Genomic DNA, 18437 nt, shown 5'->3' with positions numbered 1-18437 from the left:
TGTTACCACTCAAGACTTTCAACTGGAGCAGTTCTCAAATGACCCTTGAATAACAGCTAACGTACATTCCACATTAATCCAAATGCTTTTCATTGCACAACCTTGGGTAATACTTACAGTACCTTTACATTGTACTATACTTACTGACAACTGAACGCACCAGACATTATACATAAATGAGAACAGAACACTGCCTGCCCAGTCAGCTGACCAGTGTTCGCTTGAGAACAGGATGCATCCGGTTATGTCTGACCCATCGTGGGTAGCTCACTTGTGACTAAGCACTAAAATAGCAAATACTCCTGTCAAGCAAATACATTACCTACAAAGGAACAGGTCCTAGAGTGATAACGGCATACTTCAGGAGGCTAAAGAGCATCTAGCACCAACATATTATCTTAGCCTTATTGGTGCTATTAAACAATCTCTAATGCCTTTTCAATTCTTATAAAACCACATGAAGAGCCCCTAAACTGATGTCATGAAATCATTTCAACAATCCTATGAAATTGACCTTTGGAGAGTTGGGTTAAGAGAGGTTTTCAACAGCCAGACACACTCAACCTAATCTGTCAGAGTTAGCCTAGCCGTGCCTCGTCTACAGTACGCAAGCACTGTTTTCATTTGTCTCAGCGCCACAGTCACATGGTTGGGGAGCGAGTGAGCGGAGTGGAGGGTTGGGGTGTCCTCGCGGGTCTGACATGATTAGGAATGTTATGGCCTAGTGCTGAGTAGGCACCCGGCTTGGGTTTCCTCTGGGACTGCCAATGTTAACCACGGAGCCTATTCCAGCCTCCAGCACACTTCAGTAGTCCCACATCTCACACCATCACAGTAAGGCCCAGATCCTAACCACAATCACATCGGGAGCATGGCGCACAGACAAGTCTCTGACTAGGATTTGGATGCGGCCTCTCTTCTGTCTGGACACAATGTGTCTTTTGTACAGTAACAGACATTCTCCATAGAGGGACCCTGCTCTGCTGTATGTGTGGGATTGGCCTGGACATTTGAATGTGATGAGTGGGCTGTCAGACTCGGAGGAGAGTGGGAGGTTAGGCTCGGCACAGGGGATCAGGAACAAAGACAGTGACTGTGCAGAAAACAGCTGTGTTTTAACTCCTCATTGACTTTTTTCAGTCAGTCAGTATTTGTACCAGTGGATGAGCTACCTATAAAGATTGTGGTTTGAGATCCTGCAGCACACTTGCAGGAAAACATTATTAAGGGCATTAATCTGAGAACCATAAGGGAGCGGTGATCTGCAACAGCCAGACCACACCCTAGAACAAAAAGGAGAAAACAAAGGCCCAACATCAGACAGAGAAGAAGTGTGGCATTGAGCCTCTAATGTCATTACCCGAATGTCATTCAGGCTGGGGAGGAATATGTGCTCTGAGAGCAGTCAGGCATTAAAACTGAATTTGCTATCATATTGTAACAACCCTAGCCCTAGCCAAATGTAATATCCCTATTGGAGGAGACTGTATAGTGGGCTTACATAGGCTAAGGTTGTATCAATATCACAATGAAGAACACAAATAAAACATCAGGGATGAAGCTGTAAATACCAAAGGCAGATGCAGATTTGTTGGCAAATGAAAGAAACATTGGAAACTTGCCATCACATGGCTCAAGCTCATAGACATGGCTCAAGCTGATAATAAGGGCAGGGGTTAGAAATATCATGGAAATATTGCATGGGTTCTTAAGAGGGTGAGGAGAACTGTAAAATGCAGATTGCGAATAAAGATACGCATGTTCGTGTGTGATGAAAAAATAAACACAGAGGTGCTGAGGAATGTCACCACTACCAATGTCTAAGACAGTAAAGATACCAAGCTTTTCTTTGACAGTATCCTACACTTTTGTAAACTATGAGATAGTAAAGATAAAACAGTGGCATTATCAGTTTCTTCTTAGATAGATAGAGCCGGTATCATGCATTTTAACAAGGTATTGATAATGGTTGTCCATAGTCACGTACAGCGGCAAGAAAAAGTATGTGAACCCTTCGGAATTACCTGGATTTCTGCATAAATTGGTCATCAAATTTGATCTGATCTTCATCTAAGTCACAACAATAGACCAACATAGTGTGCTTAAACTAATAACACACAAATTATTGTATTTTTCTTGTCTATATTGAATACATCATTTAAACATTCACAGTGTAGGTTGGAAAAAGAATGTGAACCCCTAGGCTAATGACTTCTCCAAAAGCTAATTGGAGTCAGGAGTCAGCTAACCTGGAGTCCAATCAATGAGACAAGATTGGAGATGTTGGTTAGAGCTGCCTTGCACTATAAAAAACACTCACAAAATGTGAGTTTGCTATTCACGAGATGCATCCCCTGGTGTGAACCATGCCTTGAACAAAAGAGATCTCAGAAGACCTAAGAGTAAGAATTGTTGACTTGCATAAAGCTGGAAAGGGTTGCAAAAGTATCTCTAAAAGCCTCGATGTGCATCAGTCCACGGTAAGACAAATTGTCTATAAACGGAGAAAGTTCAGCACTGTTGCTACTCTCCCTATGAGTGGCCATCCTGCAAAGATGACTGCAAGAGCACAGCGCAGAATGCTCAATGAGGTTAAGAAGAATCCTAGAGTGTCAGCAAAAAACGTATAGGAATCTCTGGAACATGCTAATATCTCTGTTGACGAGTCTACGATACGTAAAACACTAAACATGAAAGGTGTTCATGACAGCTACTGCACGTCTGAAGCTTGCAAAACATTGCTGCACGTCTGAAGCTTGCAAAAGTGCACCTGGATGTTCCACAGCGCTACTGGCAAAATATTCTGTGGAATATTTTGCCAGTAGCAAATTGAGAGGCTGTAGCATGACCTCAAGAGAGCAGTTCACACCAGACATCCCAAGAATATTTCTGAACTGAAACAGTTTTGTAAAGAGGGATGGTCCAAAATTCCTCCTGACCGTTGCACAGGTCTGATCAGCAAATACAGAAAATGTTTGGTTGAGGTTATTGCTGCCAAAGGAGGGTCAACCAGTTATTAAAAGCAAGGGTTCACATACTCCCCCCCCCCCCTGCACTGTGAATGTTTACACCGTGGATTCAATAAAGACATGAAAATGTATAATTGTTTGTGTGTACTCTGTTTGTCTATTATTGTGACCTAGATGAAGATCAGATCAAATTTGATGACCAATTTCTGAAGAAATCCAGGTATTTTCAAAGGGTTCACATACTTTTTCTTGCAACTGTATGTCGCGGGTGACACTTTCTGTCCCATAAACAGCTCTCGCCATGTTAAATTGCAGATATCTTACAAAAAACAATGGTCATTGTAAAAAACAAAAAAATAGGTGCATTGTTTAAAGTACGTAGGTTATGCAAATTGGCTTGTCCCAGAAGTGATGTGTATACCTATTTTATTACAAATATAATGTGTCTCTTAGTTTTATGTCATGTCATGTTTCCGCCTTGAATTGTGAAAGCCCTCTGTATAACAATTGTAATTACATAGCAATAATGCATATAGTTTGAGGAAATATTGTACAGTACGTGTGATGTGCACCTTTTACTTGGCAGTATGAAAAGCCAGCAAAGTGCATACTTTAGAGTAGCACGATGAAATATTGCAGTCTAGTATACTTGTTATGCCTCTGCATCTCTGTGTCATGAGGAACAGAAATACATTTACAGAGGTGTTCTATAAATGGGAGGGGTCTTTAGGCTCTCCACACAGGATACCATATACTGTAGCCTACATTAATGTGTTGGGGTAGGGGACTATATTCATCTTGAAGCTTTAATTTAGCTTCATTGCTTGCTGATATATTACAATGATCCAGGATCAATCTGACAATGCTGCCACATCCCAAACTATTGTATGTAAACAGTTTTTTAATATATATTCAGAGTCAAAGACATACATCAACAACATCTGAAGTTGAACAGATGAGCATATTATATAATGCAGAGCTGAGGCCCACATTCTGGGAATATTTGAAGACCTACTGGAATCTCTATGTCCTGACCTTGTGAGGCTTTTCTTGAGGGTAGGAAAAGCTTGGGTGAGGATGAGGTGCCATTTTTACAGATTTCTTGTTAAGAATAGAAATCACTTTGTTTATAAGACCTTGTTACACAGTACAGTTCCTGTGCTAATAAAATTACATCATACTACACCATGATGCGCTTTCAGAAACCTGTCTCCAAGACAGTATCTATAATAGAGAGCACATGAGGTTATTGCTGAGTCACTGAAAGGCTTTACGGCACTTCCTGCGCAGCTACTGTACATGGTGTCAGAGAGAGAACCTGTGAGGGGAGGGGAGACAAGAAGACAAGGTTCTCCTCCTGTGGTTGTTCTGCAACATATTTGTGTTGCTAACTTGCTACATAGCCACGTCAATCAGCCGGTAAACCAAGTGCAAAGTAGGCCTACTCCGCTAGATATCTGTGCTGGTAGCATTTTAATCAATTTGCCTAAGCAGTTTGTTACTGTAATGGATAACTAACTGCAGGCGCATAAAACAACACTACACTAATGCCATTTGTCAATATACTAACTCAACTAACTCATTTTTCTTTGAAGGTATCTTTTTCATTGTAATGTAATTTGCTATTTGATTTCATAAAACATTTCAAAAAGTAAGACCAGTAAATGAGTAAAGGCATCCCTGTGCATGATGTACCTAAACTGAAAAAGTGCATTCCTGTCCACACATTCAATCCCTACAAGTCCCCAGTCCAAACTCTAACACAGCCATTCAATGGACACTGGCTTGATGTTTTGCCACAACATCTTTGAATTGAATGAAAGAACCCATTGACATGTTAGGAGAGACAGTCGATCCACAACAGAAAAAAAATGAGGCACGCTCCCAATAAATATTCAGTATTCTTAAGTAGTTAAGAATACTGAAGATTTATTGGGAGTGTGCCTCATTTTTTTTCTGTTTGCAGGCGATCAACTGTTTGAAAAGACCACAAAGGCTCCCAAAATTCATCCCCACCTCCCATCTAGAGGCTTTACTAGAACACGGTGTTCCCATACAGCCGCTCACTGTCCTATGCAACAGCCATTGTATATATCCAAGAAACCGTGGGTTGAACTCTAAACTGTGTTCAAATGTACAGAGCTTTTGTTGGGGGCTGTATTTGATTATGGGATTACTACATTTGAAAAGAAACAAGGTCTAATCCTTACATCTTTGATAAAACAGCGGTGGATTAGTGGAGTACCGATCCAAAGAAACCTGTTTCTAGTGTGTTATTAAATCAAATTACTGAGGTATGTGGACGGACATTCTTACAAGGCTCGGATAGTAAATAATGAGTGGTGCCTATTAGACTGCACATCTGAGGTGCATAACCAATGTGCAAACATCCAAATGATTTCCTTTCAAACACATTAATATAATCATTGTTTAAGGTTAGTGAGTAATTGAGTTTCCCATTAAGGGTTGCTATGGACAGCTGACTTTCCAATGGCAGGTCACAGTGCCACTGCGCCAAAGGCCATAACACCGGCGTCATTAAAACCAAAGCATGTATCCCTCCACACAGAGGCTGTCACCAAAGCATGTATCCCTCCACACAGAGGCTGTCACCAAAGCATGTATCTCTCCACACAGAGGCTCTCACCAAAGCATGTATCCCTCCACACAGAGGCTGTCAGCAAAGCATGTATCCCTCCACATAGAGGCTGTCAGCAAAGCATGTATCCCTCCACATAGAGGCTGTCAGCAAAGCATGCTCAGCAAGGGAATTGAGAAATCCAATGTACAGTATCTGATATCACTAGCAATGTCAATATCCGCACAGCAGATGGATGACACCGCACTTCCAATATTTAGGTGAGATGCATATAACAGGCATACTGTGAAAATCTAACTGTGCATTGATGTGTAGCCTAACTGTCTGCACAATGGACAAGCAGTCGCAGTATCTGCAATAAGCTATGGTTATTATTCTCCATGGTTTTGGTCGGGAACCGTAAAATCCATTTCCAACGAGCTACCAATCAACTTCAGGAATGTTTCAGCCGCACAATATTAAACAATTTGCTGACTTTGTCCATTACACAGCTACAGTACATGCAGACAAGTTTTGCATGAATTTCTGAAACCAACATAGAAAAATATTTAACTTTAATGTTTAATGTTTGAAAGCTAAACAATGAATGACAAGGGGACCAAGTGCAACCTGAGAAGATCTACATCTTTAGTATGCTACGCAGGTTTGACCACACCTGGTGTTTCTATTCATACTAATGACAGGGACAGATGAAGGTGTCACATGCAGGATGTGAACTTGTGAAAATACATCCTCCCAACTTGGCTGTTGACTGTTCCATTGTATAATTTCTACTTTAACTTCATATTTCCATATTAGTCGGGAGAGGAAGCATATAAGCCACACCTTAGTATAAACCATCCTAATGATCAATACTTTTCTTTGACGGGGAAAACTACTTCAATGCTGGGACAAAGTTTATTTTCCTATGAATGAGGACATGTTGCTAGTTTGTTTTGCTTACTCAATGTTTGTTTTGTTTTAATAAGATTGAATAAGATATACCTATAGTGCCCTCACAAAGTATTCATACCCCTTGATTCCATATTTTGTTGTGTTACAGCCTGAATTCAAAATTGATTAAATTGATGTTCTCACATATCTACACACAATACCCAACAAAGTGAAAACATTTTTTTTTGAAATGTTTACAAATGTACTGAAAATGAAATGCAAAAATATATAATTTACATAAGTATTCACACTCCTGAGTCAATACATTTGACTAATTCTGTAATTGTTTTAAAGTCACCATTGGCCTCATGGTGAAATCCCTGAGCGGTTTCCTTCATCCCCTGCAACTGAGTTAGGAAGGACACCTGTATCTTTCAACCACAAAAACCTCCCTCGTGTTTGTGGTTGAATCAGTGTTTGAAATGTACTGCTCGACTGAGGGACCTTGCAGATAAGTGTATGTGTGGGGTACAGAGATGAGGCACTCATTCAAAAATAATGTTAAATATTTTTATTGCACACAGAGTGAGTCCATGCAACTTATTATGTGACATGTTAGGCACATTTTTACTCCTGAACATATTTAGGCTTGCCATAACAAAGGAGTTGAATAGTTATTGACTCAAGACATTTAAGCTTTTCATATTTGATTAAAAATATGAAAACATAATTCCACCAGTGACTAAAAATCTCAAATTAATCCAATTAGTCAAAGGGTGTGAATACTTTCTGAAGGGACTGTAAATAAGTGTTTAATTGATGCCCAACACCAATCTCACACAAAGAGAAGCTTTGGGGAGACATGAGTCTCTCTGTGCTTTATAGATGTACAACAGACAAAGGCTGTATATTTTGTACTTTTCAGAGGGGGGGGGGGGTCATGAACCCCGCCAACATTAGAGACAGGTCAATTTACACCTCAATAATATACCATGATGAATTTTATTGATAGTAAATTATTTTCCCACCGTAAAGCACCAGGCAATTACTGGCATTCTGTGTCATTACACAACACAGCGCTACTCAATTCTCATTTTATTATTGGATCCCGCTGCCACCAATTATGCTTTTGGTTTAGCCCGTTCCTCAGACACTGTGGTTTGTGAGAGGGGAAAACCATACCATACCATACCATACCATGGTAAATTCATAAGCACGAATAAGAATTAAAGAAAACTATTGCGCATCTCGTGTGTGAAAGCTATTTCTCAAAACTACTGATAATTGGTAACGGTTGCATATATATATAACATTGGTAGTATTATAAACCTTAACATATCTAGTTTCTAGTAGGCTACAGCATTAGAGAAGGGCTGTTTCTATGATCCTCAGGCAGTAGGCTCAAGCAAGCCTGTTTCTCTCCCCAATCAGAGGCAGCCTGCTTGTCTCCCAATCTCTAAATCATGTTTATGAACCAATTTTATTTTTTCTTTCAATTTGACAATGTACAATAGAAACAGGGCCACCCAAGACTTCATTGATAGGGCTCCCGAATGGCGCAGAGGTCTGCATCTCAGAGCAAGAGGCATCACTAGAGTTCCTGGTTTGAATCCAGGCTGTATCACATCCGGCCGTGAATGGGAGTCCATTAGGGTTGTTCACAATTGGCCCAGTGTCGTCTGGGTTTGGCCGGGGTATGCCGTCATTGTAAATAAGAATTTGTTCTTAACTGGATGTTCCCCCATGATGAAAGGGCACTGATCTAGCTAATGATAAGCAGAAATATGCACAAATAAATATTGGCAAGCTCATGACTCAGCCTATTTATTTATAGCCACTATGCTGTATCAGTTGAGCTACAGGTGATAATGCTTATTGCTACATAACAAACCAGCCTGATAATATAGACCAATATGTTGTTAGGCACATTTCTGGAAGGGAAAATTATATTTTAGATGGGGTCAGCATTTTTTAAATTTTCATTCATTTTGTCGTACAAAAGTCAACAGAACTGACAATAAAAAAATGACATGCTAAGCGTGGTGAAGAGTACACGTATAAGCATCATGGGTTATGACATTTAAATTGAATTAAAGCAGGGGTTTGATGGTGACTTTCTGAACTGCTTATTACCAAAACATTCATTACACTCTTAGCACCTTTTTTTATATCTAGATCCTTTAAAGGTTCTTCGGCTGTCCCCATAAGAGAACCCTTGGAAGAACCGTTTTGGGTTGCTGGTAAAAACCTTTTGGATTCCATGTAGGACCCTTTATACATGGAACCCAAAAGGGTTATTATACCTGGAACAAAAAAGGGTTCTCCTATGGGGACAGCCGAAAAACCCTTTTGGAACCCTTTTGGCAAATAGTGTATGATTCAGAATTGAACTTCCTCCTTAGTCCCATTATAACTTCGTACTGAGTCCTTAAAGAAGGTGATTTCCAGCTATGTGTCACATCAAACATAACTCAGATCTTTAAGTGACAAATGTCATTGTCACATGCAGCCATGGAGCTGTGCTGGGGTTTTAAATGACAGACCAATGGCCTTGCAATTTATAGCCAGCAACTTAAGGGAAATCCCTGTTTTAAATTATCAAAGGCATATCCTAGTATTCAAAGGCTGGGGTCAAATCAATGTTGGGCTCAAATCACTGGAAACACTTAACAAAAACGTAATTTAATAAACTATTGATAAGAAGTGTACATACTAAATTACTATTCCTGTATTAAGAAACATTACAAACATTTATAATGATTTATATGTTTTGAGAAGTATGTACAGTATAAGCATTTATAATTATTATCACCAACGAATGCATGTAACATTGCACTTCCTCAGGTGAACTGTTAGTTCAGTACTGAAACCTGTCTAACCAGTGTAAGAGCTGGCATAAAACATAATTGGATGAAGATTAGGATATCAGTAGGCTACCTACTCAATCTATCAAAGTAAATAAATAATATTGATATGATATCGGTTTAGCTTGGTTGCGATTCTTAACATTATGGTAAACATAATAAGTGTGGACCGAAGTCATTTTTAGAAAGAAAAATGTTTTTTGTAACATTTTAAGTATATGCATGTACAGTTGAAGTCGGGAGTTTACATATACCTTAGCCAAATACATTGAAACTCAGTTTTTCACAATTCCTGACATTTAATCCTAGTAAAAATTCCCTTTCTTAGGTCAGTTAGGATCACCACTTTATTTTAAGAATTTGAAATGTCAGAATAATAGTAAAGAGATTCATTTAATTTAATTTTATCACATTCCCAGTCAATTAGTATTTGGTAGCATTGCCTTTAAACAGTTTAACTTGTCGGGTAGCCTTCCACAAGCTTCCCACAACAAGTTGGGTGAATTTTGGCCCATTCCTCCTGACAGAGCTGGTGGAGTCAGGTTTGTAGGCCTTCTTGCTCGAACACGCTTTTTCAGTTCTGCCCACAAATGTTCTATGGGATTGAGGTCAGGGCTTTGTGACGGCCACTCCAATACCTTGACTTTGTTGTCCTTAAGCCATTTTGCCACAACTTTGGAAGTATGCTTGGGGTCATTGTCCATATGGAAGACCCAATTGAGATGTTGCATCAATATATCCACATAATTTTCCTCCCTTATGATCCAATCTATTTTGTGAAGTGCACCAGTCCCTCCTGCAGCAAAGCACCCCCACAACATTTTTATTTATTTATTTTACCTTTATTTAACTAGGCAAGTCAGTTATTTTCAATGACGGCTTAGGAACAGTAGGTTAACTGCCTGTTCAGGGGCAGAACGACAGATTTGTACCTTGTCAGCTCGGGGGTTTGAACTTCCAGTTACTAGTCCAATGCTCTAACCACTAGGCTACCCTGCCGCCCCCGTGCATGATGCTGCCACCCCCGTGCTTCACGGTTGGGATGGTGGTCTTCGGCTTGCAAGCCTCCCCATTTTTCCTCCAAACATAACAATGGTCATTATGGCCAAACAGTTCTATTTTTGTTTCATCAGACCAGAGGACATTTCTCCAAAAAGTACGATCTTTGTCCCCATTTGCAGTTGCAAACCGCAGTTTGGATTTCTTATGGCGGTTTTGGAGCAGTGGCTTCTTCCTTGCTGAGCGGCGTTATGTCGCTATAGGACTCGTTTTACTGTGGATATAGATATTTTTGTACCTGTTTCCTACAGCATCTTCACAAGGTCCTTTGCTATTGTTCTGGGATTGATTTGCACTTTTCGCACCAAAGTATGTTCATCTCTAGGAGACAGAACGAGTCTCCTTCCTGAGCGGTATGATGGCTGCATGGTCCCATGGTGTTTATACTTGCGTACTATTGTTTCTACAGATGAATGTGGTACCTTCAGGCTTTTGGAAATTGCTCCCAAGGATGAACCAGACTTGTGGAGGTCTACAATTTTTTTTCTGAGGTATTGGCTGATTTCTTTTGATTTTCCCATGATGTCAAGCAAAGAGGCACTGAATTTGAAGGTAGGCCTTGAAATACATCCACAGGTACACCTCCAATTGACTCAAATTATGTCAATTAGCCTATCAGAAGCTTCTACAGCCATGACATAATTTTCTGGAATTTTCCAAGCTGTTTAAAGGCACAGTCAACTTAGTGTTTGTAAACTTCTGACCCACTGGAATTGTGATACAGTGAATTATAAGTGAAATAATCTGTCTGTAAACAATTGTTGGAAAAATTCTGTGTCATGCACAAAGTAGATGTCCTAACCGACTTGCCAAAACTTTAGTTTGTTAACAAGAAATTTGTGGAGTGTTTGAAAAACGAGTTTTAATGACTCCAACCTAAGTGTATGTAAACTTCCGACTTCAACTGTATGTAGCCATATTGAGCACCAATGATAAAACACCTCATTGTCTGACCTAGTGACTGGAGACAAAAGTCAGACACAGATTCCAAATGATGCTACATCATATGATTCCATTATGCTCTAGTCAAGGGCTGTTAAGCAGGCCACAGTTGACTGTCTGTTGCTGTGAGACGCAACAGCTGATAGAGAGAGAGACCGCGTAAATATCCATTGTTAGTGACTGACCACTGGTTAACAAGGAATCACAGTATCATGCACAACTAACCCATTCACACGGAAGACCTTTTCTCATTCACTGCTCGTTCAAATGCTGCAGATAACATTGGAGAGATCGAAAATATAAATGGCGGAAATGAATCACTGTAGAAGACGGAGTCTATTCGAGTTTCACACTATAGGCCTGGCAAGGGACTACAGATGTTTCATTTGACCAGTTTCTCACAGAAGGGAAATAGGAAATGTCAATTATTGTGTGGGTTATAATTAATTTACATTTGTGTAGGGGTTGATACATTTTTAGTTAGGGTAAATTAAGTCTGAAATGTTAAAGTGGAAATCACACATTTTATAAGCCTTTTTAAAAACTTGAATACACTTAAAACTTGCATGCAACAACAAGGCGATCAAATTAAGATCCAACATCTGTATGTGTAGGGGGGTGATGTCATCCAGCTAGCGGAGAATGCTTTGCTGTAGACAGGATATTGAAAATGAATGTAATGTCTTCTGCAGGTTTCAAGTAATAATTGACTTGGCCTCAAGCCCTGTCAGCCTGAATGTAATGCTTGATGGACTAATGCAAGATAATAGGCCTGCTGCATCTTTGGCTGATGGACCGTGGTCCTCTCTTTGTGTCAGCCTACATTGATAATAGCTTGGTCAATTGGTCAGACAACAGTTACAACAAAAGAGGGGTCATCAACTCAAAGATATTCAAACATTCATAGAAATGTTCATTTAAATAACATCTCCTGCATAGCCTAATATTTCAGCTAAATAAATAAACATCTACATAAGTAATAGGCCTACCAAAATATAGCATATAGTCATTTTGAGATTGCTTTTCTAGTGTGACAAAAGTGACAGTAAAACGTTGAGACAGCATTCTTTCTTTACATTGAGTAACACCCCTCCTCCAATCGATGCATCAATGCAAATTCTACATAATTCTAGTATAATGTCGTACAAACCCAAGTCAATTTGGCTTTTTACAAGTGCTAAACACAAACTTTCGAATTCTAATATAAACTGACAAGGCTATAGACTACAATCAAAAAGCCTAGACTGTCATGTTTCCATTCATTCCGACCCGCTGTCCTTCAGTCATCAAAGCTCAGTGGCTTGCTGACACACTTGTTTAGGGCTTTATCCTACCACGGTGCAATTGTCCCATACAGGGCTATTCCCTCATTGTTTCATGTCGAATCATTGTAGACCTACCAATCGGTATAGGCGGCCGAAGTAATTAGCATACCTTTGTATTTTTCGAGGACATCCTCATACGCTTGAAGGTATTCCTTTTCGTCGGCGAGCATATAACCTGCCGGCGTCGCGTTGTAGTGAGCCATTACCCGAACTCCACCATAGGGCTCTCTATAGGCTGAACATTCACCAGCCGCTGTGGCGAGTGTGTAGCCTAGTTCTAGTTGCGGGACAGGGATCCGGACAGAGGATTGACCGGTGCCGTTGTTACATGGAAGGAAACGCCCCTATACCCCTCCCCGGTAGGTCAAACCACCACTAGGCGAGACTTCTTCTCCGGTTTCATGAGAAAATCTCGGGTGTGTTCTGTGACAGTCTGGGAGGGATTGAGGGGAGAGAGGGCTGCTGGACATAATAAATGCCATCCCATATCAAGCGGGCGCGCCTTAGCAATACTAATGCACGCGTCTCCCCTCCCTGCTCTCTCTCTCTGCGGAGTCCACCATGACTCCAATTCCAGTAATACCAGCACACTAACGCGACGATAACAGAATCACTCAGCATCAACTGCTGTGCAAAATAATCATTAATAAGCACTGATGCCAGTGATTTAATGACAGTCCACAACGTTTCCATTCCATGAAAATGTACCTATAGCTTGATAATTTAAGCATAGGAATAGGATACTCGCTATCCAATTGTCTCACTTGGTTGGCCTTGCCTTATTAGGTAGGTCTATTTCCAATCCAACATACCTCACTCAATAGAGGCATGAAAAGGATGACAACTGTCATAATTCATAAATCAAGGCCTACATTGTGCATTTGTTATAACATAGAGATGCTTCAAAATAATGTCACACGGATATATACTATTATTTGTGTTATACATATGATACACTGAGCTGGAAGATTGTATATTTGTCTGTCTGTTGCATTGAGTCTCTGTTGCATTGAGTCTGCTGAAGTCCCGGTGCTACAGCAGGCAGAAGAGATGTCCTCACAGGTCCTAATACTAAAAGGGTTTAATTCCAGAGGAAATGCAGTCTAGATTAAACAGATGGTGCTGATGGTGATGCATTTCAACACAGTCTAGGTTCCATTCAACCAGATTCTTTCCATAAAATATAGAGAATCAATAGGAAAATAGCTTACTTTCTAAGTAGAAGTGACTGGTATGGATGGACTGGTATGAACATTTTAGGGCTAGACGATGTGGCCTAAAGATCATACCTCAATTTGTTCTAATTTATGGACGATTCACGATATATATCTACATGTTTTCTAATGTTTTCTCAAAATAAGATTTGTTGTACAATTAAAGGTCAAGTACACTGCATTTGAAACAGTCAGCAATAATCTAATGAATTCAGGGCTTGTGGAATTATACCTAGGCTAAATATAAGCCTTCCACAACCATAGTACCCACTAATAATTGTATTATTTTATCAAAATAGTTTAACCTGCTTTTTTGAAATAATCACTGATATGGCTTTCAATTCTGTCTATGAAAATGAAAATTTTGTTGCACATTTAACCAGAACCATGCATAATGCACATTCACTAATAATGACTAACTTATTGTAGCAGGCATTATAGAAAATTATTTGCACAGGTCTCATGCACAATTTCTCAAGCACAAGCTCATGTAGAGTAGATTAGCCATCTTTATATTTAAAGTTTAGTCAACTGGGATCCATTTTCTAGCTAACAAGGAAGAACAGTTGAATTGTTATTAACACATCCTTTGATCTGGCTTCAAATGTTTGAACAGCATGCTAGCCTGTCCACTTTGTTCAGATGTTGTAATCAAGTAACCTACTCAGGCCCGGCCCACTTTTTTTTGGCGCTGTCCGGACTAGACGACTATGTTTGGTTCAGGTTTTGTCCGGTCTGGACCAGCCTTGATTTGGCCCAAACATAGACATTTATAAATTACATATTTTCAACTTTCATTCAGAACCAAAAATGTACCTGATTTCAACGTCCGTAAAATACGTATTTTTACCTTTCATTCAGAACCTAAATTGAACCTAACTTCAACGTCAGAAAAAATATGCATTTTAGACGTCTTTTCAACATCATTTTGCTTACTAGGACTATTCTTGTAGGGGAACAATTGTTTTTGTCTCGCCAGGAACGGCCCTGAACCTACCTTATTTCTCAGAATGAGAATGAGTTGCAAATTCCTTATATAATTGTGCTTTATGCTTATTGCACATTTATAAAACACAGACTAGACAGCTAGTATAACAGTCTTTGGCTAAAATGCTGCTTGCGGTACGTGGTACTGCAAAGCTGTGCGAGATAACCTGTGGCACGACTTCCTCCGAAGTCGGTCCCTCTCCTTGTTCGGGCGGTGTTCGGCGGTCGACGTCACCGACCTGATCCATTTTTCATTGGTTTTGTCTCGTCTTCCTTCACACCTGGTTCCAATCCCATCAATTTCATGTTGTGTATTTAACCCTCTGTTTCCCCTCATGTCCTTGTGATTATTTGATTGTATGTTATGTGCAAGTTATGTTCTGGTGTGCAACGGGTTTTGTACCCACTTTTATTATTTTGTGTATTTTGGTTTTCAGAGTTTTGTGAGCACTTATTAAAACGACTCCGTTTATGCCAAGTTTGTTCTCCTGTGCCTGACTTCCCTACCACCAGCGCGCACCCACTACAACCTGAGCATTAAATTTCCAGAATCAATGTTAATTTATACTCTTATTTTAGTAGTATCTGCCCTGCAGTCAATTTTAGGAGTTAAGACATAAAAAGGGTATGGTTAGAAAGGTTAACTTGTCCTCTTTTACAGTAAAGAAATGTCTCAATGTGTTTTGGTGTCCATATGACCCATTCTAATGGACCAAACCTCATATGCAAATAGTGTCAGAGAGGAAGAAGTGATTTCTCATCTTTGTTGTTGTGAGTGGCAGGGGGAGGGGCGTGGTGTGTGTGTGTGTAAATGGGAAGGCGCACAGACACAGCAGAAGGAGCGACCCTTACAATAAAAGATTGCAGTTTTGAAACTGCAGTAAAGGTGCAGTAACTGCAATTACACTGCAAACACACTGCAATAAAAACGTTGGTGGTTCCTTTTAACATGAGACTTCAATATTCCAAGGTAAGAGGTTTTAGGTTGTAGTTAATATACTATTTATAGGACTATTTCTCTCTATACCATTTGTATTTCATATACCTTTGACTATTGGATGTTCTTATAGGCACTTTAGTATTGCCAGTGTAACAGTATAGCTTCCGTCCCTCTCCTCGCCCTTACCTGGGTTCGAACCAGGAACACATCGACAACAGCCACCCTCGAAGAAGCGTTACCCATGCAGAGCAAGGGAAACAACCACTCCAAGTCTCAGAGCGAGTGACATTTGAAACGCTATTAGCGTGCACCCTGCTAACTAGCTAGCCATTTCACATCGGTTACACCAGCCATTAGGCTGATAGGCTTGAAGTCATAAACAGCACTGTGCTTGCGAAGAGCTGCTGGCAAAACGCACGAAAGTGCTGTTTGAATGAATGCTTACGAGTCTGCTGCTGCCTACCACTGCTCAATCAGACTGCTCTATCAAATCATAGACTTAATTGTAACATAACACACAGAAATACGAGACTTTGGTCATTAATATGGTAGAATCCGGAAACTATAATTTCGAAAACAAAACGTTTATTATTTCAGTGAAATACGGAACCGTTCTGTATTTTATCTAACTGGTGGCATCCCTAAGTCTAAATATTCTTGTTACATTGCACAACCTTCAATGTTATGTTACGTAAAATTCTGGCAAATTAGTTCACAATGAGCCAAGCTGCCCAAACTGTTGCATATACCCTGACTCTGCGTGCTATGAACGCAAGAGAAGTGACACAATTTCACCTGGTTAATATTGCCTGCTAACCTGGATTTATTTTAGCTAAATATGCAGGTTTACAAATATATACTTCTGTGTATTGATTTTAAGAAAGGCATTGGTGTTTATGGTTAGGTCCAACGATTGTGCTTTTTTCGCAAATGCGCTTTTGTTAAATCAATGCGCTTTTGTTAAATCATCCCCCAGCGTTGCATCGATTATATGCAACGCAGGACATGCTAGATAAACAAGTAATATCATCAACCATGTGTTGTAATAACTAGTGATTATGATTGATTGATTGTTTTTTGTAAGATAAGTTTAATGCTAGCTAGCAACTTACCTTGGCTTCTACTGCATTGGCGTAACAGGCAGGCTCCTCGTGAGGCAGGTGGTTAGAGCGTTGGACTAGTTAAGGTTGCAAGGTTGAATCCCCCAAGCTGACAAGGTGAAAATCTGTCGTTCTGCCCCTGAACAAGTCAGTTAACCCACCGTTCCTAGGCCATCATTGAAAATAAGAATGTGTTCTTAACTGACTTGCCTAGTTAAATAATGGTATAATATATTTTTTTTAAATACATAAAAAAAATCGGCGCCCAAAAACACAGATTTCCGATTGTCATGAAAACTTGAAATCGGCCCTAATTAATCGGCCATTCCGATTAATCGGTTGACCTCTACTTTGGACGCAGTATTTGCAGCATACTACAGTTATACTGTACTCTAACTGCAATCAAAAAAATAAACATGAGAAGAAGCGAACATAAACGCACATAACAAATTAAAATAAAACTAGATTCTTGTGATACAGGCCTTTGGAATATCACGCAAAAACATACATTTGAATTAATCAAATAAATTCAATACATTGCCCAGCCCTGGGACGACTGTCACAGAGATATGAATAAGATTAACAAAATAGGCGAAATCAGAGGGCAAATAATTCTACAATATCAGGCATCACTAGGAAAGGGACAGATGCATCCACCTGAACAATGATCACATCCTGCCATCAGGCAGATTCAGGACTTGCGAATTGAAGAGATTATTTTTTCAAACTAGCTAGTAATCTTTGGATCCTGAGATTCAGCTAACAGAAAATATGGATTGTAGGCCTACATCGTGAGCAAAACAATAGGACCCCTGTTAGAAACATCAAATAGCATTTTCAAACCAAGCAACACGTTAAAGGTTGTACATGTGATAGGTAATAGCATGTAGCCTATTACGTGTAATAACACAATGATTGTTCTACGATTATATCCCATTGGATTACGATATGATAGTTTACTTTTTCCATTTTTTTAATCAAAGCTAAAATATTCTGTTGATAAATGTCAACAGAAAGATTCTGAGAGGTCACCAAGAAGGGAAAGGAGGTGAGCGAGACAGCACACCCTGCAGATGTGCCAAGTGAGTCCATTCCATTCCCAACCAAATACTCACCTTTTATAGTCCTGAGCATATGACTAAGGATTCATTCCTGAATTGAAAAGTGCATGGGCCTATTATAGCCCTTTCTATGCTACTGAACTGAAACTATGGTCCAAGAACAGTCTTTTTGCAAAAAGAAAAAAAAAAATGCATTTAGCAAGGTCGCCCCTAGAATGTATCATTACTACTCTCATTTGTTTCACAGACTACATTTACAGTAAATCACACAGTTCAACTACTACAATAGCTTGCTCTCCTGTGAAATTCTTAGTTTATGGCACAGAAGTTTGTCAAATAATTCCAATCTCATTTAAATTATTAAAAACATTCTGTAATCAAATAAACAGCATCAGACCAACATAAAAGTTGCAATCACAAAGGCCCTGCAGCTGGTGTCAGCCCATGTAATACATGATTAATAAACCAATGTATTAGAGGATTAGAATGAATAATCAAATTCCG

General features: G+C 39.6%; 1 protein-coding gene across 4 annotated transcripts in view; it reads right to left on the bottom strand.

Moving 5' to 3' along the window:
• LOC139381091 (dystonin-like) overlaps positions 1-18437 on the bottom strand; it is a 205819-nt gene that overhangs the window by 176500 nt on the left and 10882 nt on the right. Inside the window, exon 1 of one of the 4 annotated variants that reach the window (XM_071124347.1) lies at positions 12741-13031. The exons of 2 other annotated variants lie outside the window; for them this stretch is intronic. In XM_071124347.1, coding sequence (XP_070980448.1) covers positions 12741-12834 — 94 coding nt within the window. In that variant the 5' untranslated portion in view covers positions 12835-13031. Of the gene's footprint in view, positions 1-12740; positions 13032-18437 lie in introns of those variants that run through there. One more of the 4 variants, XM_071124346.1, reaches the window with a different exon arrangement.

The sequence above is a fragment of the Oncorhynchus clarkii genome, chromosome 23, assembly GCF_045791955.1.
Source record: "Oncorhynchus clarkii lewisi isolate Uvic-CL-2024 chromosome 23, UVic_Ocla_1.0, whole genome shotgun sequence".
NCBI classification, from domain to species: domain Eukaryota; kingdom Metazoa; phylum Chordata; class Actinopteri; order Salmoniformes; family Salmonidae; genus Oncorhynchus; species Oncorhynchus clarkii.
This window is presented reverse-complemented; position numbering and strand designations above follow the sequence as displayed.